At 48.0% G+C, this 27,279-nt stretch overlaps 1 protein-coding gene across 6 annotated transcripts in view; it reads right to left on the minus strand.

Annotated features, from left to right (window-relative positions):
- The window catches only part of Tet3 (tet methylcytosine dioxygenase 3), a 92,380-nt gene that overhangs the window by 28,918 nt on the left and 36,183 nt on the right, over window positions 1–27,279 (minus strand). For all 6 annotated transcript variants that reach the window (XM_029478287.1, XM_029478289.1, XM_029478286.1 and 3 more), the window contains one exon: window positions 5,986–8,128. In XM_029478287.1, the coding sequence (XP_029334147.1) occupies window positions 5,986–8,128 (2,143 nt within the window). The remainder of the gene's footprint in view (window positions 1–5,985; window positions 8,129–27,279) is intronic.

A 27,279-nucleotide genomic window follows, 5' to 3' on the forward strand; every position in this document is an offset into this window, starting at 1 on the left:
CTTATTGCTAGTCCCTCCTCAGCACAACTTCTCTGTCTACCGTCACTGTGGGCAGTCCCTGAAGTCAGCCTTCCTGCATGTGGGACATGTCCTAATGAGTCCTTTACTTAAGTAAAAGGTGGTTTAACCATTGATCTCAGTCACTCAATATTTCAACACTCCGAGAGCTGCAACAGATATACCCAACTATATACCCAACAGATATACCTTTACTAACCTGTGAGAGAAATATAGGTCAATTGACTAACATGGGCGCTTTACCAAAGAGGGTATATGGAAAAATGCTCAACATCATTGGCCACTAAGGAGGTGTGCATAAAGGCACAGTGAGAGTCTCTCACATACCACAGTAGCAAAGACTGGCACGGCTTGCTGGGAGGGATGCCAAGTCAAGCTGGTATCAGTTTACGTCATTACACCCACTCTGGTTACCCTAAGTCCTAGGAATAAATTCAGAGATCTGCCTGCCTCTGCTTCTTGAGTGTTGGTGGGGTTAAAGGCCTGTGACCAACATCCTGCCCTGCATTCTTACAGTCCAGCGAGCGAGCGAGCGAGTGAGCGAGCAGGACTCCCATTTTTGCATATGCCTCTGTGAGGCACCCACACCACAGGGGCTCTTTCGTATCTCCCAGTTTGGGTTTGTGCCCCCTGCACACCTGCTTTGGCGTTTTATTCTGAGATGAGTCTTGCAAAATCGTGTGGGCTGGTCTTGCTCTCCCTCTAATCAGATCTTGAACTTTTGCTCTTCATACCCCAGGCACCGGAGGAGTTAGGATTATAGGCGGATGTCACCGGCCTCAGTGTTAAGTAATCTTTGATGGGGGAAACAGCCCCAAAGCGGCTCACTTGCAGCTTCTAAACTGTTTTGCAATGGACACTGTGGAGTGAATACTTCTCTGCTGTAAGCTGTACTGTGTGGCTGGGGCTTAGCAGCATCCGTGATTGTCAGCAGTATTATATATGCTCTGACAACCTAAAAAAATGTTCAAATCAAGAGAGGGGCAAAGTAGCCCTCTTTCTTATTAAAACCACAGTTCTAGGCTCCTTTGCCCGAAACAGATTATTACCCTTGTTTACTTAGCCACTGCTCAAATATCTTCCCCTAGATAACTAAGACAGAGAAGACAGCTCAGTGGGCTGGCGGGGACAGGAGTGGCGCAGGAGTTTCACCTCCAGGTGTATGTTTGATGGAGTAAAGTCTCCAGTTCTCGACCTTTGTGTGTTGAGGGTTGGGTTAGAAGCTCTGGCTGACGGGGACAGACTCTGGGTACTTTGTTATTTCAGTTTTTAAAAGCCTCACATTGAGTAGGACTTTTGTCTGGAGTTTCAGTGAATATTATTCTCTATACAATGCCCTCAGTCTGACACCACTGGGTCTTACCTACAGCGCTGGCTTCTGGTGTCTGGTTTCCCATGTTGCCAGCCAACCAGAGCTGAAAGCTTACTTGACCAAATGCTGGGGCGTGAAGTCCTTCAAGTGAGCGCCCCACTTTGCCCACACATGCCTTTTCCATAGGTGGTCTCCAGTTTCTAAATTGTGGGGTTCCAGAGGCCCCAGGACTGTTTCCCCAACACCTAATGCTGTGCCCCCTCCTGCTGTTCTTTGAGCATGCTGCTATGCTGGCAGACAAGCCCTGGCACTTGTGGCTTAAGATCAAGGCTAGCCCTGTGTTCTCCTCCTATTGTATTCCTTTGGGCTCCTCTCATCGAGTTTCAGGAAAGGAATATTTTGCTGGATATTAGGTCACAATTTTTCCCTTTCAGTCCCATGTGATATTTCTTTCTTCTCCATTAAAGAGAAATAATTCTTCTTAAAGAAAAATCTGCCTTCTCACTTCACACTGGACAGTGAAACAATAAGAAAAGTGAGGCTTCCTTCTTTCTTTCTGAAATATGAGTTCCTTCCTCTGGGGGGGGGGGGAACTGAGGCGAACAGCATACTATTTTCCAGAGATTGCCTCCTCCACGGCTCAGGTATTTCCCTTAACCCTACCCACTTCATCTAATGCTCCACTGACCGAAAGAAGGCTCTGCTCCACGCCCACCGTCCTGGGGGAGAAACAAGATGTAGTTTTCTATCAGTAGCAACAGGCAAATGAAGCTGTTCATAGTGAAAGAGGGACCCTCAGTTTCTGGATGACTTCGCCTCGTCCCCTCCCTCTCTATACACACACTATGGAAAGCAAGCGGAGAGCTGCCTGAGCCTGACAACAGGAGTTAGAGCCCCAGGACCCACAAGGTAGAAAGAGAAGCAAGCACCCTAAGTTGTCCTTTGACCTCCACATGCGCACACTCACACACAAATAAACACAACTGTAACAGACACTAGGGCCACCACTTTCCCAGTGGGGAAAGCTAAAAGTAGAATGCACATGGGAAAAGCTAAAAGCAGAATGCACACTGGGGACACTGAGCACTGCCTTCCTGACACTGGTGCACAGAGACCAGGCACAGCCAACACCCAGATCACACCAGGTTTTATCTGCACCGTTACCTCTTTCCTAGAAACCCTATGTAAGGCCTTCATTTTTTAATGTAATGTTATACAGCCAATGAGATCCTCTAGCACAATACTTCCTGAGAGCTGTAAGTCCACAGTAGGAGGCAGGACCTGCCTTGGATCAGGATTACTGGATGAAATTCTTAAACACAATCAGGTGACCTGCTGCATACAGTCTATATTACTGGCCATAGATCTAAATACCTCTATATAACAGGCCCGTTAGGTGACCACAAAGATGGAAAGTGAAGAGGTTATACTTAATGCCAACCACACACCTCTGATAAGATGAAATACAGAGGTGGAATAGGGTTGACCAGTTAACCCAAAAATATGTATGGTACCTGCCAGCCTAGGATGCTTCAGAACTACAAGAGACAATCCTGTTATCAAGAGATACAGGGTTTAACTGTGAAGATAATAAGCACACATCACAGTCAGGGCAGCTCCAGCACTGAATACTGACTAACTTGGTTCTGATGCCCACAGCTTCCCAGGGGCTCTAACTTGCCTCCTCCATGCCTTCCCACATGACCTCTGCCTCCAGTTTGAGCCTCTCCCCTATAAACATTGGTCTTCTCTACTCTCAGGCTTCTTGCTGGTCTACACATTTAGCCTAGAAATGATCACAACCACAGTCATCATCAACTGCAGCTATGTCTCCAGTTCATAGATTCAGTCTTGAGACAGGGTTTCTTTATAGAGCCCTGGCTGTCCTGTAACTTGCTATGTAGACCAGGCTGGCCTTGACCTTAGAGACCCCTCTGCCTCTGCCTCTGTCTCCCGAGTGCTGGGTAAAGGTGTGTGCCACCACTCCTGGCCTTGGCATTAACTCCTACCCCAGGCACCCACAATTACAGGCTTGAGCTTGTAAACTGGTTTCTCTACTTTGAGTATCACCCCTCCTTTCCCTGAAACTGCTCTCCCGACACTCCCAGCTAAGATACCAGCCACACCAGTGTGTGTGTGTGTGTGTGTGTGTGTGTGTGTGTTCACATCTCTAGTGGTTTTGCATAGTCTTTCACTTCCCTGATACTCACAGCCCTTCCTTGGCATTTCCTTAGCAACCGTATCCCTGTTTACCTCCTATGATCCTCTAAAACTGAGACCTCACCTCTGCCAGGAAGTTCTGATACCCTCCTAACTTAGGACCAGAGTCTCCACTTTTATCCAAATACTCTATTGTTTAAAAAAAAAATTAAGAATATCATATCAAAATGAAAGCTTCAGGAAACAGACTCTACATGATTACAAACCAAGGTAAGTTAGTGTTCTCCACTCAGGACTGTCCCTTCTGACATTACTGGTAGACATTGTAACTAGCCACATCTGCTAAACAATGTCATTCCCTCCCCCTCAACTTCTACCCTGCTCCAGGCAAAGGAGATGCTTTTCTTGTAGCTATGCCCTTAGGCTTAAAATGCACTGTGAAATCTGCACTGTCTTTCTCTGACCCCGACACCTATCTGCTCTGCCTGGGCTCTGTGCTGGTCCTCGCAGCTTCCTGTTGGCTGCTCCCCCAGATACATTAGAACAATGATTAAAAGCTAACACAGATTGCTTCTTCATCTACAAAATGATGACTAGGTCTTAAAGGATGCTTTTCCCACTAAAATGTCGTCTGGTTCATTCTGTCCTAATCGCCTCTGGGCATTTCTCCATGAGTGAGCATGGACACCATAGGGACAGAGCAGTGCCCTGCAGCCTACTGCCCTGTCCATCTCTGCCGATTCACACAGCAGGGTTAAGGGCAAACAGGGTATCTCCAATGAAAACTTCAAAATATTAGAAATATTTCAACACCCACACACCCAACAGTAATGACCACAGCACCTCTCGGAGAGGGCCAATGCCTTCCGCACTGTCTGGATCCATTTTAAAATGTCATGCCTGCCTTTAATTTTAGTATTCAAGATTTAGAGAACAATTTAGATGTAACCCCATTCAAACACCTAAGAAAACCATAATAGTTTTTACTTTTTTTTTTTTTTAAGATTTATTTATTTATTATTATATGTAAGTACACTGTAGCTGTCTTCAGACATTCCATAAGAGGGCACCAGATCTCGTTNTTGTGAGCCACCATGTGGTTGCTGGGATTTGAACTCTGGACCTTCGGAAGAGCAGTCGGGTGCTCTTACCCACTGAGCCATCTCACCAGCCCTAGTTTTTACTTTTTAAGAGAAAGTCTTTCTCTGTAGCACCAACTAGCTTATAACTTCTTATGTAGCCCCGGTTGGACTCAGTCTCCCAGGTGCTGGAATTACAGGTGTGTGCCACCATAACTTGCTCCGTCATTCTCACACATGGGTAATGCTCATGGTATTTAAGTTTCTTGTACTATGTTGTAGGAGATACTTTTTAAAAAACGTTGCGTATAAGTGTTTGTCTGCATCTATGTATGTGCCATGTGTGTGCCTAGTAACCACAGAGGCTTTAGAAGGAGTCTGATCCTCTAGAACTGGAGTAACAGAGATGGGTTTGAACCTCTGTCATGTGAAGAACACTGCCACAGCCAGGACCCAAGGCCTCTTCCAGAGCTGTCACCCCTGCTCCCTGCACCTTCCTGTCCTCTCAGGCATACACACTGTCCTGCATAACTCATGGCATTTTCCTTATACCTCCTGGATAGTCTCTCCTCCTACCCTAAGTCACAGGTTGTGAAAATGCATAAGATAACAAAGACATCAGTTGCTTTCAAACCTTCAGGAAGCCACTGTTCCTCCTAGGATAGAGTCTAACTCCTGACATCGGCCACTGGGCCCTGACTGACCTGACTCCTGTCCATGTCTTCAAGCCACCTCATACCACTGTGCCCTTGCTAGGCCAGAAAGATTCAAACAAATCCTAAGTCCTAGAACAGCTCCTTTCTAGCTGATGGCCCTATAGTGCCATGCAAAGGCCTCCTGCAGGAAGGCCTCTGTGATGTCAGTTTCACAGAATCCAGACCGACCTGGGAGATGGAACGTATGGGGACGGAGAGGGAGTGTAAACTTCATTATATTAACTGAGGAAGAAGGCCAGCACATGGAGGGTGGCACTATCCTCTGGCTGACATTCTGATTATGTTAACGGAGAAAGAGAGCGGGGCAGCAACGTACACTCATCCATCTCTGCTTCCCAACTGTGGTTCCCATGTGACCAGCTGCTTCAAACTCCCATCTCTTTTTTGACTTCCCTCCTGTGACAGATCGCACCCTTAAAACTGTGAGCCAAGATAAACCTGTTTTCCTTTACATTGCCGTTAGCTGAGTCTTTTATGGCAGCAAAAGGAAAGAAACAGCCTCCCTGAGGAGGGCTTCAGTCACATTGGTACCAATTTCCCTCCGGGTTTTTCCCACTTGCCCGTCGGCTCGGCTCATTTCCCAGGACACAGCAAAGTGGTAGGCATTTAGTAAACCATCTGCCAAATGAAGGGGCTATAGAAACTCCAGCCCAGCAGGCTGCTCCATGCCCTTCTCTAACACTCAAACGGACAGACTTACCGACACAATCGCAGGTAGGGAACTCGGACTGAGCCTTCTTGGCCGGTGTGTCCAGCAGACTCTTAGTAGGTGTGTCTAGGTACTTTAGAGGGGACTCCAAGAAGCCACTGAGGGTTGGTGTGAGTGGGTTCTCAGCCTTGGTGGGCGTGGCCTCCTGTCCCCCCTCTTCTGAATGGAAGCAGGTGGTTGAGAGCACAGTCACGGCCCCTGAGGACTCAATCTTGATCTTCTTGGGGGAGCGGGTGGCAAAAGGGCTCTCCGGAGCTGGGAGACATGTTGATTGGTTTTCAGGTTCTTGAATGGGCACCGAAGGTGGGCCGGGAAGCCCAAAGCTATCCCCAAATTCAGCCTCGAATTGCCGAATGAGCTCCTCCAGCTTGTCATCGGCAGGGGGAAGGGGGCCACCAGTGGAGCCTGACTGCAGGGCTACCATGGGGCTGGGGGATCTCATTTCCTGAGTAGGGGGCAGCAGGCTGTCCCCGGAGGGGCTAGGTGCAAATAGCGCAAGAGAAGGTTCTGGGGTCAGAGGGGTGGCACCGCTCTGGGAGGCGGGAGGTGGGACAGAGAGCTGGGCCGGGGACGGCGCCTGTCCTTCTGAGGCTTGGGGTTTTAGCCCTTCCAGAACAATCTGCCTGACAGGCAGGAAGAGGGGCTGCATGTCCCTGGACCTGGATTTCTTGATCTGAATGGGCTTTCGGACACTGGTCTTGATCCCGGGAGTGGTTTTCTCTGCTCCCACGGGACCTCCAGCAGGGGTGGGGGGCTTCTTTTTCTTTTCCTTGGGTGGTTTGTCAGGAGGCCGTGGGGCAGGTGAGCCTGGTGGGGCCCACCAACCGGGAGCCTGAGGCTCTGTGGAAGTAGGGAAGGAGGCATCTTGGGCCTGTTCCAAGAATAGGTTGCGCTTGTGGTGAAGATGTTGCTGAAGGGCTGTCTGGGCCTTCTGGTGGGTGTCAGGCTCTGAAGACAGCAGGGGAGCCTCCCTCTGAGAAATAGGAGATGGTACCGGAGCAGGGGAGGAAGAGGGGGCCTCAACCTTGACCTTGGGCTTGGTGGGCAGGGCCTCAGGCCGCTTGAATACTGACTGGATATAATCACTGGCGCTGCCCAATAGCTGCTCCAGTTCTGCCATAGGATCAGGGCTTGGGCGAGGTACAGGCCAGGAGTTCCGGGGTGTCGCTGGAGGGGTGTCAGTGCCCCATGCTTCAGAAAACTCAGGTCTTGGGGTTGCTGGAGGGAAGGCTGGGCTGTCAGGAGCAAAGGGTGGATGTTCCTCTGGGGGAACCACAGGCCATGAGGGGGCCCGGAGGTAGGACTGGGGAGACCTGAAAGGGGCAGAAGGGGACAAGGCCTCAGGGAGTGGACAAGAAGCCTGGGAGGTGGAATGAGAAGGCTGAGGGAGGGCGGAGGAGAGCTGTGTGAGGGCCTCGATGGCGATGGCTGTCTGCAGGCTGATGTTTTTTTCCTTGGCAATGCTCAGCGCGCTCTGGGACAGAGGCAAGCCCTCCAGGGGAGGTACCTGGGGGACCTCAGAGCTAAGGAGTGACGGTCTGCTGCTAGGGGCTGGGAGGCCAGCCTCACTGGGAGGCAGAGCACCTGGGAGCCTGGGCCGCCCCTGCCCTCCCTCCATGGCCATAGACTTGATCTTGCCCTCCAGCCACTCGAGGAAGTCGGGGCACTCTGGGCCATCGCAGGTGCAGTTGGGTGGTTTCATGCCATGCCTTGCAAGAGCCAGGGCTGTCTGCAGCGTGTCCAGGTCTTCACTGCCCTCAGAGCAGCTCTCAGGCCGGGGGCCCCTGCCGTTGCTCCCAGCCTCACGACTCATCTCACGGTTGAAGGTTTCATAGAGCCGGGTGCTAAGGGCCCCGTAAGATGACACAGCTTCGGCCACGGCCGAAAAGGCCACCAGGTCGTGGGCATCTTCCAGACGAGCAGCGTGAGTAGGGCCTGAGGCAGCCTCCCAGTCGGGCTTCTGGTCTACCCGCCAAGGACCCGCAGCTCCCAGAAGACCGGGTCCGGCGGGCTCTCTAGCACCATTGACCGGCGCCCCTGAGGTGCTTAGCTGCCTTGAATCTCCATGGTACATTGGCCCTGAGTCCATCTGACCTGGAGCAGGTCCATCAACTGGGCTGAGCTCTGAGCCTGTCTGGAGAGAGAACAGAGAGGGGGAAAAGGAAAACATAAACCACACGATTTGTGAAGCATCACACTGCCCAGGAATACTTCCAAGCCCTCGTTCCTTGCAGGTTCTCCTCTGGTACTTGGGGGAGCCTCAGTCTACACCTTCATGCACCTCCACCTTCTAGCTGGCTTTACCAACTTATCATCTCCGAGCTGGGGAAGGGTACAGCGACCCCCTTGGGCTGGCTGACTATCCAGCTTGGCTTACCTAGCAAGCTCTAGGCACATGGGATGGAAGGGCTGACCTCTGACCTCCATATGCACACACACATACATGTATGCATACACACAAGCACACTAAGAGGTTCTATTTGGGGTTCTCAGCGCCACCGGCCCTGTGAGAGCTCAGATCAAACCCAAAAGGGCTTCTTAAGCTTCCAATAACCAACACCATCCATCCCGAGGCCCTGTCTGCTCTATTCTTGTGTCAGGAGGGAGAGAAAACTGACCAACCCCAACATGGAACGGTGTGTTATAAACTGGAAAGCTTCCCCACTTAGCCCGGGCAGGGATCAGCCACAGCTTCCCACTGGGGAGGAAACCCACAGTTCATGTCCCTACCTGTTAAATCCTCTCAAGTTAGGAGAACTAGCTCACATCTCCCGACACAGCCCCAGGCCTGAGGGAAATCCTGATGACTGATTCTACTGAGCCCCAAATTGAGATTAGCCCTGCCTCATGCTGATATTAACCCACTCCATGCAGAACCAGTTGGGCTCTTGGCATTTCAGTTTCTGTTTGAAACGATTCAGGCCTCTCACCCAGGAATAACCAGTAAACATGTCCACGAAAGCACACAAAAGGGGAAGAAAGGGCAGTTGAAGTGGGCCTAAAGGACATGGCTCAGAAAGGTGAGGTTGACTCATCCCTTGGAAAGAAAAGTCCTTTCTCGCCACCAAAGGCCAGGAAAACCCTAGAAGGAAGGACAGATTCTAAGGCACGCACAGGCAGTAATTGGGAGCCTGGTGTAATGCAGGCAGGACTGGCAGCTGCTGAACACCTCAAAGGCCACAGCAGGTGCCACACAGTCCAGCGATCGAGCTCTGCAGCACCCAGATGCATGGGTCTTAAAAGCTTGGTCTGCAGTAGTTAGCACTGGTGGGAGGCTGTGGAACTTAAGCTAGGGCTTAACCAGGAGCAGGTCAAAGGGGGCCCAGCTCCTTTCTTGGCTTCCTGCTCCACGAGGTGAGCCCCCTTTGCTCTGCCACTATTGCTCACCACCATGTTCTGCCTCAGACACTGAGGAGGCCAAGTGGCTATTGTCTGAATCCTCCAAAACTGTTAAACAACTTGCAAGATATTTCTTTCTATTTCTGCTGGGTTTTTTTTTTTTCCACAACAATGGAAAGCTGCCAGATACAAGAGGGAATATTAGTAAAGACAACACCTTAACCAACTTATTATTAACAACAATTAACCAATGTTATATCTCAACATCAATTATAATGTATTTTTCATCATTGTGACCAAATAACTGACAGGAAGCAACTTAAGAAGGGAGGGGGGATTGATTGCTTTTGGCTCACAGTCTTAGGGAACAATCCACTACAGGTGCGGCTTGATGGCAGGAACTCACACACTAAGAGCACGATGTCATCGTTGGCTCACATCTCAGCAGACCAGACACACACAGAAGGAAGTGCTGACCTTAAGACCTAAGGTGTGCCTTAATGTCCAAGGTATTTCTTAGTTCAATCAAAAGTGCCCATTACAGTGATCATTACAATATGGCAACACTGATACCATGGCCTGGATAGGACAGACACGGGACTCAGACAACACCTACCAAAATGTAGAACCTGAGTCTTTACAGGGGAAATTATTGGGTAAACAAAACTGCAGTATTCTACATAATACCTGAAGTGCTCTCTCAAAGCCTATAATCAAGAAAGAACCTCTTCCAATTTACATAAACAAAATACATGTTTATAGGTCAGATCTCAAACTAGGGGAAGCAGCAGCTGACCTACTGATGCAACCTGAACAGCAACAGGAACAGGGTAACGCTTTGTCCATCCTCATCTTGACTTGACCTGGATCATTGTAATTCGATAAGGACATGCTTCTGGGAACGGAGCACAGTGGGGGTCACATGACTAGCATGTTCAAGGCCCTTGGTATTGCCCCTCCAAAAGGTAAAGATTAGAACTACAGAATCCAATTTGGGGGCTGAAGAAATAGTTGAGCAGTTAAGAGCACGTGCTGCTTAAGACGAGAGTTCAAATCCCAGCCCCCACACCAGGTGGTTCATAAATGCCTGCTCAGCTCCAAGGGACCAGGCACGATTTCTAACCACCACGGGCATACTTATGTTTACACATACAAAATCTTTTTTTTCTGGTTATTTTGTGTTTTTAAGATTAGGTTTCTCTATTTAACTCTGGCTGTCCTAGACTCACTCTATAAACCAGGCTGGCCTCAAACTCAGAGATCCACCTGCTTCTGCCTCCTGACTGCTGAAATTAAAGGCGTGAGCCACCATTACCCAGCTACAAACAAACAATAATAAAAAAAGTAAATAAATGTCCTTGTTATTAGGACAAACACATCCATGTATTTAGCAGTAAAGAGACACTAACTTAATCTCAGGGAGTCATAAGATGTTATATGCATATATAAGAATATATAGAAAAAGAAAATGATGAAGCAAATGAGAATGTAAATATTATGGGTAGGTGGGAGTTCCAGGTATGAGTCTTTCAACTTTGTATAAGTTTTAAGATACTGTCAAAATAGAAAGCTAAAAAATGAATTAGTTCCTTGTGTAGCACACAAAATGCTTTAAGAAGATGGCGAAGATAACACCAGCCCCACGACTGTCAGGCCCAGCCATCAGACTATAGCTGTCTTTAGACACACCAGAAGAGGGCATTGGATCCCATTACAGATGGCTGTGAGCCACCATGTGGTTGCTGGGTATTTGAACTCATGACCTCTGGAAGAGCAGTCAGTGCTCGTAACTGATGAGCCATCTCTCCAGTCCTGTGGTTTCTTCTACTCCTACCTGAGTACCTACTCTCTCCAGGACTCTTCAAGGAACCTTGCATACTGTGGCTTCTTCCCCACTTTTCACTTATTACAGATCTAAGCAGCTGCCTCCCACAATGGATAGTAATTAATGCAAGGCAGTGTCTATATCCTAAGGATTCCTGCGTCTTCCCTCATCAGAGCTGGTACAGCAGAACTCCCCCAGCTCAAGGAAAGTCTCCTTTCCCCAACCTGCTGCAAAAACAACTCTTAGACACTTAGGAGTTTATCTTATAGCCTACTGCTCACTTCAGAAACATACACAGTGTGCCTTACAGACATTAAGCAATCCAAGTTTACATGTGTATGTGTAAAGGGACAGAAAGAGGAGCATGCATAAGAACAAACTCCACAGAGTATCAAGATTCACAGAAACAATGTCAAGAAGACGAATGCTACATGAGCTGAGGCTTCCCCAAAATGGTCAAGACAACGAAAAGGGATTTTAAAAGTTATTTTTGGTGTGTGAATAAGAAGAAAGTACTAAGGCTGGCTGTGTGCCACCAAGTTCCCAGAGAAGGAAAAATGCTTTTCAGACCAAAAAGAGAATAAAGGGGAAAGAAGACAGACAGAGAGGGGAAGGCAAGAAAGCCAGCGTGCGTGGGAGAGATAAGAAAACCCAAATTCCAGTTTCCTGGTTCAGAAACCCCACTGATACATTTCTCAACACCTGCCAGTGAGCCTGGAACAAACCTGCCAGAAGATGCCAAGGAGCGAGCGCTGAAGGCAGGCATGTTCCGCAACTTTCAGTCCCGAGTTTGAAAGCTGATTCAAAGTCTTCAAAAATGTATTCTTGAATGATTAGATCGACCATAAGGAGTCAGGTTTAACAGGAGACCATTATACAGCAACTTTCAGCCTGTCCTACCATTTTGTGTCATGTGGCTAATGAAGCAGGATATTGTTAAGATGCCATGATACATAGGTCAGAGCCATAACTGCCAGAGATCCAGCTTAGCCTGCCTGTCCAGAGCTGGTGGGTTTGTGTTTTGTTTTCTGTTTTAGGTTTAGTTTTTTTTTTTTTTTTTTTTTTTTTGAGTTTTTTTAAATATCGAATTGTACATGAAGCCTTGCTTTTCTTGAACTTCTACATTTCTACCTGGCAAATATGACTATAGCGGAAAGGAGCTGTTGCTTATACAGGATATAACTGTCTCAGCACACAGCACATTTCCCCATCNTGAAGCAGGATATTGTTAAGATGCCATGATACATAGGTCAGAGCCATAACTGCCAGAGATCCAGCTTAGCCTGCCTGTCCAGAGCTGGTGGGTTTTTGTTTTTTTTTTTTTTTTTTTTTTTTTTTTTTTTTTTTTTTTTTTTTTTTTTTGGCCAATTTTAAATATCGAATTGTACATGAAGCCTTGGTTTTCTTGAAGTTCTACATTTCTACCTGGCAAATATGACTATAGCGGAAAGGAGCTGTTGCTTATACAGGATATAACTGTCTCAGCACACAGCACATTTCCCCATCTCGGCACCAGCACAGCCTTTGGAAGCCAAGGCCCGTGGTCAGGGATTATTTCCTGAATAATCAGAAAACTTGAAATCAACTATCACTTCATTTACCTGTAGGCTTTTAAGTTACAGCCTCGTCTGAAGATGTTCAAGTTTCACAATGTCTGCCACAACTCTGCTGAGGACAGCTGTGGAGAGTGCTTATTTATAAGTTCCTGTCATTACGGCCCAGTCATATTCTGGGCACAAGCTAGTAAGTTAACTGATGGGGTGGGGCCTAGAGGTCTTTCACAGTGTGATAGGAAAGCACAGAGAATAGTTTAGCAACTGGAACTCCACTTGGTTTGAACTACACACACTCCCCCTTCCCCAATAATTCACCTGGCGTCCTGATACCCACTCATACCTACATGTACCATGTGGGCACAAACGCCCCTCTGTAAACCAAGGAATGCATAACCAACAAAGGACCCCTGCATGCACTGAGCTGCACACAGACCCCTCTCTGAATACACCAAGTTTCTCCTTCTCCCAGTGGCCATCAATCTTAGATCCTATTCAAGCATACTTGGATTGGGTCCGGGTACAGAAGATAGGCTATTTTGGCCTGAGCTGGTTTGGAGTACGTGTGCAAAATTGTCTTCAAAGTGGACTTTTAAGGAAAATCTCTATTTACCATGTCATGCCTAACTAGATATGTATATAATTAACATCAGATGGGAAGGGACAGACAAGGTAGAGAAACAGTTATGCAACTTGAAAGCTGTCAAGTAAAACAGAACTGCCCAGAACCACACTCCTAGTGCCCAAACCCCTCCCCTCTCTCGAAAGGAAGTTGCAGCAGTAGTCAGGGCCCTTCAGAATCTTCACTCTCGCAGTGCGCCTTGCCAGGGACCCGGCCTGTTCTGCCATTCTCCACTGTATAAAGCTCCCTTGTTCCTTCTGCAAGCTGAGTGTGTCTTTGTTTCAATCCCTTTAATAAGAGACTAAGAACCCCGGACACACTCAGGCCAGACCCTGGCCACCAGCAACAGCATGGCTGTTCTCGGAGAAGAGCCAGATGTTGAATACAGGAGGGATAAACTATTCATATATTGAGTAACTGTGCCACCTACCAGAAGGACAAATAGGCTGGACCAGGTGTCAAAAGGTCAAGAGGCAGACAGAGAAAAAAAAAAATTCAAACAGTAAACACAGCCTTGTACTTATACCATGTCTATGCAGATTATACACAGGAGACCCAGCAGTGTGCACTTAAGTGAAAGACTGACAGCTAATGATCTATCCACCATAAGGTGGTGCAGTGGCTTCTGAGGGCCCTACAGCCCAGGAAATGCTCAGGGCAGTTTTCAGAAAAGCCCTTACCAGACCGACTACTATGATTAAATTCCATCCCTTTCTTTCCTGTCTTTCTTTTAAATCTAGGCTACTAGGTTTTAACTGATGGATCCCAACAGTTAGACAAACAGCTATGACATAGCCTAAGCAGGGTACAGTCTCTTCCTGAACATGGGCTTCCCTTACTCTGAAGTCACAAACGTTTCTGAAGCAGATGCAAGGGGAGACACAGGCCTGGGACCATCCTAAAAGCACGACACTGTGTACTCGGGTGCACCTGGGCTGGGACGGAAAAGAAGATGCCAGCTCTCTCCAGACAGGTATGTATGCGTGGGGGAGTCTAGAAAGGCTCCTCTCAGAGTAATGTTAAGACGAGACAGGAAACAGAGAGGTATTTAGGAAGAGGGAGGGTGGAGAGGAATTTACAGATGGAAGGAAAGAACAAGCGGGTATAGATGAGGAGACCTGGCAGGCTTTGGACACGGCTAAACTGTAGAGGTCAGTCGACAAGAGCATTTGCCTTTCATGTATAAGGCCCTGGGTTTAATCCCCAACCACACACCAGATCCGAACGGAAGAAAGCAGACATGGGGGCAGCAGCATGGACAGAGAAGAGTTTGAGACTTACATTCGGAGGGCCCGTGTGTGTGTGGGGGGGAGGCGCAGCGCCAATTTCAGGTATCACTAAATCCCAAAAGTTGTGACCCAAAGGCTCAGCAGACACTACCATTGCTATCCAGATCTGACACGAGGCCCTGAACTAAGGCACCAGCAGAAGAGTGGGTATGGAACAAGTCACAAAGGTAAAACACCAACATCAGAAAAAGAACACTCTACTGGGTGAAGTCTTCATTACGGGGCCTGCTTACTCCAGATGACTACAGAGTCAAGGCCAGAGTTTTATACCATGTGCAGCCTGTTCCACTGGGATGCATAGCCGACTGTGGACTGTGCCCTGAGCCGCTAAGGGATAAGGCTCTGGCACCTGTACCTCTGTCTCCAGCATAGCTGGCTGGCTGACTGGCATCTCTCTTATCCTCCCCTGTACTGGCTATTTTTGTGTCAACTTGACACAGCTGGAGTTATCACAGAGAAAGGAGCTTCAGTTGAGGAAATGCCTCCATGAGATCCAACTGTAAGGCATTTTCTCAATTAGTGATCAAGGGGGAAAGGCCCCTTGTGGGTGGGACCATCCCTGGGCTGGTAGTCTTGGGTTCTATAAGAGAGTAGGCTGAGCAAGCCAGGGGAGGTAAGCCAGTAAAAGAACATCCCTCCATGGCCTCTGCATCAGCTCCTGCTTTCTGACCTGCTTGAGTTCCAGTCCTGACTTCCTTTGGTGATGAACAGCAGTATGGAAGTGTAAGCCGAATAAACCCTTTCCCCCCCAACTTGCTTCTTGGTCATGATGTTTGTGCAGGAATAGAAACCCTGACTAAGACATCCCCCAAGGAACCTATGAGGTCTCTGCTACAACAGGATGCAAAAGGTCCCGGTGCCACCCTTTCTGGGTACAAACCCCACCCAGCTCTCCTGGGGCCCTCCCACTCCTGTTGGGTCTCTTCTTTGACTTGTAATGTCAACAACTCTCTGGATCCCCGTTAGGTCTTACCCAGGTTAGGGTGTGTTCCTCTTGTCTGGAGCAGAGACAAGAAGAGACTTGTTGTAAACAACAGGAGGATATTGAAATGTCCTAAGTTTTGTCTCCTTCTGAGGAGCTGAGAGAGCCGGAAGCTCAGAGCTCCCCTTTGTGCCACTCCTATGTTCCCCCCCACCCCCCAGAGCCACAGGAGCCTCTGTTGGGAAGTCATTTTGTATCCTGCCCTGCTGCCTCACCCTCTACAGTGAACTCCCTTCTGGGGCTCTCTAATCTCCTCCACTGTCTCCCCAACAGCTACAGGGGTTCAGCAGCAGCAGCCTGCCACCCTAATGAAGGGAGTCCAGAAGCCCTGGTGTTGAGGCAAGGCTGGGAACAGGTGGATTCTCTACTCTCCAGATAAGTGAGTCACCACCACCAGAGACAGCTTCGGACGCAATCCCAGCTTCCTAAGTTTTTCCGGGTTAGCAATCAAGTACACACCAGCTCTGCAATACTGTACCGAATGGGAAGCAAAGGGACTTGCTTCAAAAGAGGGAGCGGTACGAGGGGAGTGGAGCGCTGCTGCTCATCCTTTCTCAGCCTTGGCTGGAGGCTGACTTAAAAGAGGAACAAGCTACAGGGCTGGCCTGCTGCTTGTCAGCTACACACCACATTAGCAGAAACCTGTCCAAGGTGCCAGCAGCCAAAATGAGCAAGCCCCATCAACCTCTACAGACGCCCATCTCTCCGAGGTGGACTCTCTGGGGTGAATTCTCCTAGAATTTAAGGCAATAGAGAGGCTGCCTCCCCACCCAGATCTTCCCACCCCAACCCCAGCTCAGCTCCTCCACTCGGCCAAGCTAGCAGCTGCTGGGAGACTTGAACTTTGCAGCCCCACCCTCTCCCTCGGCTGACTTCAGGCCTCTCTACAGGAGGCAGAAATCCTCCCCTCCTTCCTAAATGAACATGGCACAAGGATCCTGTTCATGGCATTCTATAGAGCTGATCAATTATTCATCTCTTCAGAGGGCCCTTACCCTCCTGAGATTTGCTGACAAAGCTGGTGTGTAATGGAGAGACTTTTAGGGGCCCCTGGCAAAGGACACACACAGCTGCCCATTTTGGCAGGAGTATGTGTGCACATGTGTGCACATACACTAGGGATCCCCAAGGGTGTACCCCCTTTGCAGACTGCAAGCCCAAGAGAGCCATGTCTAACTTTTTGACCCATCTCACAGCAGCAGAGTCACTTCTTGTTGGGGAGGGGTTAGAAGCGATTTCCATGGTTACTATTCATGCCATCAACACAGCATTTAAAAACCTCCTGTTTTTTCCTATTACAAAATGGACCAGTGCACAAGCCTTTCAGTGACTGAGAGATGCTTAAGACAACGCTGAGCCTCTGCCTCCTCTGTGGCAGACCTCTGCTACATTTGGCAGGAGTACAAGACTATGAGAGTTCATGGCCTCTGCCCCAATAGCATTCCATGTGCCTGCAAAGAGGAACAAAAAGCTGAGAGGAAACCTGTAGCACCGTGCTGAATCACCCTCCGGGCACCACGCTCAGCACCCCACACCCGGGTCTCGTTCAGTCTTCTCAGCTCTACAGGCCCTCTATCAGGACAGTGCACACCGTCTTCCTCATCCCACAGAGCTGCCACTTTAACACCAGTACTCTGAAACTCACGTCCATAGATGTAAAACCAGTAAGGCAACAGAAGTTAAAACTGTTACAAATGCCAAGATTGTTTCTCCTGAAGCATTAAGAGAAAAGTTCTGCAAACAACCTGAGTGTTCCCAAAACACAGGCGTGGTTTTAAAGTGTTCTATTTGTCCTTATTAAAAACAAACAAACAAATAGAAACAAAACAAAAAAATGGGGGGGAAGGGGTTTAACATATGAAAAATATTCTACTAGAGAAACACAAACACAGAACACACAGAGAGATAGAGACAGTGACAGAGAGGCAGAGAGACACAGAGAGGGGTGGGGTGGTGGGGGGGTGGGGGTGGGGGGGGAAGACCGGCAGCTGCAGAGATGGCTCAGAGGCCAAGAACACTGGCTGCTTTTGCAGAGGATCCAGATTCTATTCCTAGCACCCACATGGCAGCTCACAACTGTAACTCCAGTTTCAGGGGATCCATTCCTGTCTTCTGGTCTCCTCAGGCACCAGGCATGCATATAGTACACAGAAATGCAGGGGAAACACCCATACACATAAATAAAATTAGAAGTTAAAAAAAAAATAGTAAAAGCAGAGTGATGTCAGGGATGATGGTGCATGCCTGCAGTCCCAGCACTCAGGAGGCTGAGGCAGGAAGCTTTAACGTTTGAGGCTAGCCTGGGCTACACAGCAAGACTGTCTCAAACAAAACAAAATAACAAGGTGAGACTCTTGCTGTGGCCTCTGACTTGATGCTTCCCTTCACAAAGTCTGTCCTTCTGGTTTCCCAGTTTGTAAATGGAAAAGGGTAGTAAGGATTAAACAAACATGACGTGTGCTCACAGCAGCACAGAAATGCACGGAGCAAGTACCACAAAGAATGTGGGGCTCAGGGTTTCTCTGTGTAGCCCTGGCTGTCCTCGAACTCAACATAGCCTCAAAAATCACAATCCCCCTGCCTCTGCCTCGCTGGGATTGAAGGTGTGCACCACCACTACCAGGCTAGGGTGTGTTAGTTCAACACTGAGTGCCCATGGGATTCAGCAGCAGCTCTTCCTGGCATAGCACTAGGAAAAAGGCCAGAGGATGATCATTCTGGAAGCATCTGTGGGCTATGCTTAAAGTCCTGTAGCCCTGCAGTTCCAGAGAAACCATGAACACATGCAAGGCAAGAGGTTATGTTTCCACAATTCACAGCAGCATTAAGCATCACAGCAGCATGTGCGGACACCCCAGGAGTTCAACAATCACACAATAGATGAGTCATAAACAATGGGAAGAGCCAAGCAGAGGACTGGGAGAGCACCTCACAAACCATGTGAGGGAGGAGACAGTTCTGTGGATAACGGCATCTGCCTCCAGGCCTGACAACCTAAGCTCCATCCCTGGAGCCCACATGGTAAGAGAGACTCGACTCTTGCAGCTTATTCTTCAACATCCTCATGTACACACAAATAAATGTAGTATATATTTAAAAGCTGGCCTTATTCTGGCATGGTGGGGCACACTTTTAATCCCAGGACTAGAGAGGCAGAGGCAGATGGATCTCTGAGTCCAAGGCCAGCCTGGGCTACGTAGTAAGACCCTGTTTCAAACACACAAAAATACAAAGACTAACCTTCAAAAGGGCTCCGGTGTGCACGTGTCTACACACACCCACGCACACAGGTTCTGAAGATTCTAAAGACGTCTACTAAGCAAGCAGAAATTAAACGCAAGGGAACACAAATGTATAACAGACACTTCAAAGAAGGAAAGATAAAGATGGAATTCATGGCAAATGTTGAGTCTCTGAGACCAAGGCAGGGATGGACTAGAAGGAAAACACACGCAAGCCCTACTTTTCCCAGTTAGGCTTTATCTGTAACACATCATGATGGTACATATTAATGCACACCAGAAAAATTAAAATTACTTAAAGTAATAACAGGAAACTATAGAGCATAAGACACAGGAAATATGTGTACTCAGTGAAAAACACCGAGTTCAGAACGCTCCTGTGTGCTCTGCATATGAAAGTCAAGGTCTCGTGTAGACTTAACTGGCTTCACGCTTTCTGTCTAGGGAGGATGACCTTGAACTTCCAATCCTCCTGTCTCCACTCTGAATGCTCCAATTATGAGCATAGGCTACCACACCCAGTTTTATGCTGGAGATCGAGTCCAAGGTTTCCTGGATGTGGCCAAGCACTCTGAGCTACACCCCCCATCCCCAGGAAAATGTTCTCCTGATGGGGAAGTGAATGCCTTCTGACGGTGCGGGGAGGTCCAATTCAAAACACGGCTGGACTTAACAATTCCATCTCTCTAACAATGCGCAGCAAAACAGATCTGACACTGCACACACACACACACACACACACACACAGAGTGCTTGGCTCTGGGTGGCAGGGAGGATGCATATTAAACTTTCTCTTTAGAATTATTATCGTATACATACGTATGAAGTCTGGCATCAGAGCAAGCACACAGAAAACGTTCTTCACAGATTATGATACTTGATTTTTCTTTAGTGGGGGAGGGGAGTTCAGGATAAATTCCCAACATCAAAAAACTTGTGCGAGCCTATGAACACGAAGAGAAGTCCGACTACAAGACTGTGGACTATCTGTATAGTTTCTGTTGCTGCAAACTGACTGGTCTCTCACACACAAGTCCAGTAGGAAAACTAGAAGTGTGTCTGGGACATGAGTGCCCTCATCTGAAACCCTCCACCCATGAGCCATGGGTGCTACGATTGCCAACTTCAAACCCTAACTTGCAGTCCCTGGCACAGCAGCTGCCTAGTGCAGAGCCCTGGCCTGTGGGCCGCCCCCTCAAGCCCCCAGCCACAGCCCCCCAGCCACAGCCTCCAGCTAGCATGGAGGAAATTGAGCTGACCACATCAAAGGACTAGCAGAAGGCTAAGTCTCCAGCACACCAGAACCAGAACCAGAACCAGGTCAGGCTACCAGGCTGACTCCCAGGCACAGGAGACTCAAGGCAGCTGTGCAAAAATACAGCTCCAGAGGTGTGTGCCCTGCACCCCTGGACACAGGGCCATCGGGCCAGCTCCACAGTGTACATCATTGGACCAGGATACCAATGACTCAGTGAGGCCCCACCTACTGCTGCTCACAGCCAGCCTCCCCACCACCTCCTGCCTCAAAAAAGCCTTCTTAAAAGGCTCAGGAAACCAGCAAGCAAACATTGCTACCACCACAGTCCTCAGACAGAGCCAGCCTTAGTGAATGGCCCCATGACTGTTTCCTGAAGGAATCTCAAACCCCTCAAAGCCCAGGGAATTCAGGTGTGTCGGAGGGACTAGGATTGAGGAGAAGCAGGCAGCTAACAGTTTTGAGTAGAAGTACAAACTGTAGCAAGCAATTCTGGCTTAGATGTAACCTTCCAATGCTCCTGAGGCCACATCGATTTTGGCCACAAGCCAAATCCAACATCAACTTCAACAGCAGCAATGTGGATGCCCACCCAGCCCTCCCTGCTACCCAGTTATAATTCTCTGGGAGAATAAACTCCCACAGTTGAAGAAGGGTCTCAAGGTTATTAAATTTCATCTCCCAAACTCTCCATGAGCTTGTTCCCCTGTGCATTTCTTTCTCAAAGACTCAGGTAGAGTCATACTTTTTCTGAGGGGATAGTAGAGGACCAGAGACACAGGTCAGTTGGTCCACCCCAGATCCCCACGTTAAAAAAAAAAAAGCCAGGTGTGGGGTGTGAGAACGTAGAAATAAGTGGTTCCTTGGACAGCCATCCTAACCTACACAGCCATCTCCAAGCCAGTGAGTGAGAAGCCCTGCCTCAAAACAAAGAGGAACTGATATTTAAGGATGTCTTCTGACTGTCTGCATGCGTGGTGCGTGCATTTGTGTGCACGTGCATGCCAGGCTCCCATGCCAGGGTGCCTCTCACAACTGGAATCTTTACTTTTGTTTCAAATAGACTGATGACTGAGTGTGTAAATAAATAGCTGGGGCAAGAAGGCCCTTTCCCCATGGTAATGCTGAACCTAGGAACTTCCATTTAAAGATCTGCACTTTTTTCTCTTTTTTTGGGGGGTGGGGGTGGAGGGTGAAGGGTGGGGTGGTAGTTTCAAGACAGGGTCTCTCTGTGTAGCCCTGACCATCCTGGAACTCACTCTGTAAACCAGGCTGGCCTCACACTCAGATCTGCCTGCCTTTGCCTCCTGAGTGCTGGGATAAAGGTGTGCGCCACCACTGTATGCAAGATCTACATTCTTTTCTTTTCTTTTTCATTTTATTTTTACTTATTCACTTTATATCCCACTTATGCACTTCCTCCCGGTCACCCCTCCCCCTCCCCTTGACCTCAGAGGGTGGAGCCTCCCGTATCCTCCCACCCTGGCATATCAAGTCTCCTTGGGGCTAGGTGCATCCCCTCCCACTGAGGCCAGACAAGGCAGGCCAGCTAGAAGAACATATCCTATGTACAGGAACAGCTTTTGGGACGGCGCCTGATCCAGTTGTTTGGGACCCTCATGAAGACCAAGCTGCACATCTGCAACATTTATGTGTGTGAGGGGGAGATTTGCATTTTTAAAGTCTTTTCTATGTACTAGTGAAAAGTGATTCATTATAAATAAACAGGACATTGGGGTAAATTATGGGACAACACAACGGGATATTAGATGTTCATGGAAACCCTTAAAAAACAAGGGAAAAGCAGACTGTGATGGCTGTCCTGATGCTAGTTAGGACAGCATGGGATCATAAGGCCCTGGCTTTTCCATATTTAAAGCCAATGTAAGCTGTCATGTGTCTCTATGTGACCAATGTGAGCTGCCTCTGAGCACACGGCTGGCCAGCCACCACAAAAACAAACAAACAAACAAACAAAACAAAACAAAACAAACAAACAAACAAAAAAACCAAGGGAAAAGATGGATGGAACAGGGAAGTCAGACTAGTGGAGCACCCGGCCTCATAAGAAGACTAAGACTTATGACAGCATCAAACCATGTGCACTGTAAGATTCTCTAAGATGTAAAAGGCAGCCGCAGCAGCCCCACGAAACGAGACTCCACCTGTAAGTGCAATCAGCCTATTAAAAACCCCACCTTTCATCTAGCTATACAAAAATCACAAACCATCTCTCCAAATACACAGTCAGCAGCACCATTAGGCCCTGGATACTGTGGCAATAGAGCAGGGTCCTTGTCTCAGCCTGTCAGTTGTTAGATGTTTGACTTGTCTTACATTCACACTGTATCACTGTCACTAACACAGGCCGGGTGCGCACAGGCCTCCGTCCGCATATTCTGAATATATAACGAAAGAGCCACTGACTGTGGACTTGTCTTTGAAGCTGCCTTTTGTGTGCCGACTGGTAGAATATCAAAGGCATACGTTAAACTCATTACAGAGCCTGGGAAACCCTGGTGCACAACTCTAGGGAATAAAGTGAGGTCATAAGGGAATGATAAGGAAGAGAGGAACAAGCATTAGGTAAAGTTGTTGGAGAGTTGTGGGGTGGAAGGCTTTCTCCACCGTCAGATGCAATGAGGATGTGCATGCGAGGCCAAGAAGGCCTTGCTTGTGTTTAGTGCCTTTTTAATTTTAGTTTAGAGTTACTAGTCTAATGCAGCACACAATTCTAAAATCTGGGGCCACCGAGTATACTCAGTGGGGTTTTTACACTAAATCTCCCCTTAGCAGCTCATAAACCTTTGCATAATGGTTTGCCACACTTCCCATGCACACACTGACTGTCCAGGTGGGCTGTGGGTTTTCTGTTGAGACCTCTTCCTATATCTGTTTTGCCTTATAATTCCACCACTGGCCACAGACACTGTAAGATGCATCCTTGATAACAGGTGGAGTGCACTCAGCACATGGCCCACCTTATTTGGATGATAGTAGTTTAGAAGTTGAACTATTACATTAGCAAGCCTTGGAGAAGGCTGCCCTCCCAAGACTGGAGGGAATGACAAGCATTCAGACCTGCTGCTCTTGCCTGCTAATGAGGCCCACAAGGTGTTGCTTGTGAAACACAGGTCTAAGGATGCCCAGCAAAGGGTAAGCAGACTGAGCATGGCCAACACATGGCCAAGTCCTCTGAGCAATTCTGCACCAGCATTGCTCTGAATCTCCATCTATCCATGGAGATGAGCGTACAAGCCACTTTAGAACTTGCATTAAAATTTGACACTGTCATGTATGAGCACACACTTGTTTCTCTAATAATTTGCTTTTATTTTTACAAAATAACCTGTGATGAATTAGGAAAAAAACTCAAGACAATTGGAAAGGATGGCTGATAGGTTTGGGAATGCAAGTGGAGAAGAAAAACAACTTCTAACATTTTATAGTACCGTAAGGTAACTATAGTTAACAGTTAACTGTACACTTCAAAACAGGTAGTAGAGTGGCTGGAGAGAAGGCTCAGCAGGTAAGAGCACTGGCTGCCTTCCCAGAGGAAAAGACTTCAGTTGCCAGCACCTACACGGTGGCACACAACCATCTGTAACTCCAGTACATGGGATCTAACACCCTCTTCTGGCTCTGTGGGCATCGCATGCCCACTCAGGCAAAACACTCAAAAGTTTTAAAAAGCTAAAATGCTGAATGTTTCCAACACAAAGAAATGATGTTTGATATAGATATGCTACCAAGATCTGATCATGAAGCATCACACATGTACTGAAATGTTATATTGTATCTTATACACGTAATTAATTTTTAATAACAGATTTATATCATGTAAAAGCTAACCTCCTAAAGTTTTCATAAAGAACTACAATGACCAATCTAGCCATCTCACTTGGTATAAGCATGTCACATGACTGCAGGGGGCCAGTGGGATAGCTAGACAGGTAACAGTGCTTGCCACCAAGCCTGACAATCTGAGGTCAATCATTGGGACCCACATGGTGGAAAGAGAAAACAGACACTAGCAAGTGTGTCTCTAGCACCCGTACACCCACAAACCAATACACGAAATGTTTAAAAAGATATATTTTTTAAAAAAAACTGCAAAGTACACCAAGACAATTCAATAGGAAAAGTCTCCTTTTCAAGATGCGGAGCAGAACCACCAGATGCCATATGACACAGGACTTGAGCATGTGTCTCAAACCAGGTTCAAAGATTCACTTAAGATGAACCAACCAAACATGTAAGTATAAGAACTAAAACTATACAACCCTCAAAAGTCAGGCATGTAACATTTCCCCAGATGAGACAATGGATTCTAAGATATAACACTCAAACAATGAGTAATGAAGAACAAAGAAACCAGACTTCACCAATTCAAACACTTCTCCGGGTGATAGAGACAGCTCAGCACTCGCTGGCATCAGCCTGATGGTCCCTGGGAACCCGCATGGTGGAAGGACAGAACTAATTCCCATGAGCCGTCCTCTTAATAATAAATGTCTCTTTCAAAGAAATCCATTAGCTGCATGTGTATGTGGGTAGTCACACACCAGGGGAAAGGAGATGGAGCAAACCAGAAGGGACTTGCATGTATGTCATACACCTACCGGGTAAGTGGCTATTGGAATAAAACCTCATACAACTTAGTAATAAAAAGACAGCCCAATTTACAAACAAGCATGCCAGCCAGGCATGGTGACCCACATCTGTATTCAGAAGCTTTCAAGGCTGAGACAAGAGTGAGTTCAAGATCAGCCTGGCTTATACAATGCCGCCCTGTCTCAGAAGAACAAAATACAACAAAATGACACTTTGACACAAAACCTTGTATATGACTATCCATTCCAATGGCATTCCTAACAGTCAAACATAGAAACAGCCCCAGTGTGCAGCCACTGCAAACAAAACTCGGGCTAGCCCACCCAAGGGGTACTGTGAATTATGAACTTACACAGGCAGCCCTTGAGAACATGAAGAGGGCGGACAGGAAGGGTCACACAATATGAGTCCATTTATCTGAGTGTCTAGATTAGGCAAATCCACAGCAGAGCATCTGCTGGTGGTGGCCGGGACTGAGGGGACTGAGGGGCTGAGTATGGGTTCCACAGGGCTTCTTTGAAGGTGATATTTCATTTCATGAAACAAAGCATATTAGGTGTGCACTCTAAACATAACTGGACTGTGTAGTTTAAACAGGGCAGTTTAATGCTATGTGAATTATATCTCAATAAAGGCACAATTTGAAGAGGAAGAGGAGGAGGAGGAGTAATAGTAGCAGCAGTAGTGAGGCCAGTGATGGTTCAGTGAGTAAAAAGCACCTGCTGCTAAGCCAGACAACTTGAACTTAGTCCCTGTGGACCCACAGGATGCAAGGAGAGAATTAACTACAGGAAGTTATCCTTTGACTCCCATAGGTTCCAGTGCATGCTTTCGTGCAAAAGCCTTTAGATAAAACCTTCCTCTCCAATTCTATTAGAGGCTGTAAGGCAAAGCTGAAGTGAGAGGGGAGGACTTGGCTTTAAGTGTGAGCACACAATCAAAGGTGCAGGCGCAGCAGCAGCAGCAGCAGCAGCAGCAGCAGCAGCAGCAAAGGCCGTTCAGAAAATCAGGAAAGCCACTTCAACTCCTTGGCCTTCCCCTTAAGGTTACAGACAGTAGGGACCCACCCCAGGGGAGGAGGGGAGACCTTTCTCACCAAAGATAAACCCTTCACACCTAGCCCGAAGGGCTTTGAAGGGAGGAAGCCTCTCTGCAGGGGTGTAGGTAAGAAAGTGAATGCTAATCAATTGCTGAAAAGAACTACAAATTACTTTTAACACCCACCACCCAGGGGAGAGCTACAGCAAGATAACCTGAGGGTCAACTGCCCGCGAAGCATCCCTTTTGTAATGTAAATGACCTGCTGCAGATGTCCTGCACCTGGAGGAAGATAAGGAGCAGGTGAGCCTGCCACCTGTTCACCCAGGCAGTGGGTGACAGTGTCATGACAGTGTTCAGGCTCCTGACAGCGTTTAGACACGTTTCTCAGGTTAGGGAAGAACAAGTCCCCAAACAGAGGCCCCAAATTGTGGGGGTGGGGAGGAGCTGGCTCAAAGTTCAACTCCTAACCTGACGGAGTTCCTCCTGGGAAAAGGGGCGACTGCTGGCTAGCTCCAGGTAGAGATCTTGTTCTCAGGAACTGGCAGTGGCTAGAGTTTTAAAGTCCTCCCCTCCCAAGCTTCATTCAGCCTTAATCCCAAGCCAACTCCAAACCAGCCAGGGAAGGGGTGGGGCACAGGCTATGGCCTGGCACTGCAAACACACTGGGCAGCAGAAGGCAAGAACAAGGCAGGCAGCTCCCAGGGCTGGCCCTGCCCTACCCCTCTGCCTGTGGACTTTAGCTAGCGACCCAGACTCCAGCCCTGAGGACAGGGAGCCAGATCGGTAGATACCAGCTCCCCCACCCAGTTCCTCTAAGACTGCCCAGCAGCAGAACTCAGAGTAAATCACTGACTGAATTAGGCCCATACTCTTTATCAGCATTAAAAAAGAGCTCCCAACCAGGATCCACTTCCACTTAGCTTTAGAGTTGAGACAAAATCAGGTGGTGTGGACTTAAGCTAAAAAGAATTTTAAGAAGGAAAAACTTAGAATCTAAATTAAGGGGCACTTTAACAAAAACAAAAACAAACAAAAAAACCTGAGCAAAACAAAACCCAGGCCTGGTGGTACAGTGCCTGTACCCAGCCACTTGAAAAGTTTGAGATAAGGAAAAAAGATCACAAATTCAAGTCATACCTGGGCTACAGAGGGAGTCTGAGACGAGCAACTTAGAAAGACCTGGGAGGCTAAGAAGGTGGTCTGTGGTCTGTGATACGGCAAAATGTCTTCCACAAAGATGCCACAGACCCCAGCAGCACTTGGTGGGCTCTGCAGAGTCACAAGTGACTACAGTCACACTCTTTTTATTTTATCTTATGTGTTTTGTCTGCGTACCACATGCATGCAGGTGCCTGAGGACTTCAGAAGTAAGTCAGATCCCTTGGAACTGGAGTTACAGGTGTTCAGTTGGGAGCCGCAAACCCAAGTCCGCTATAAGAGCAGCCAGTGCTTGTGACCACTGAGCCATGTCTCTCCAGCCCCCTTCGACTCCGGTTATCGGGACACTTATGTTTTAAATGACT

The sequence above is a fragment of the Mus caroli genome, chromosome 6 (genome assembly GCF_900094665.2).
Source record: "Mus caroli chromosome 6, CAROLI_EIJ_v1.1, whole genome shotgun sequence".
In the NCBI taxonomy this organism is placed as follows: domain Eukaryota; kingdom Metazoa; phylum Chordata; class Mammalia; order Rodentia; family Muridae; genus Mus; species Mus caroli.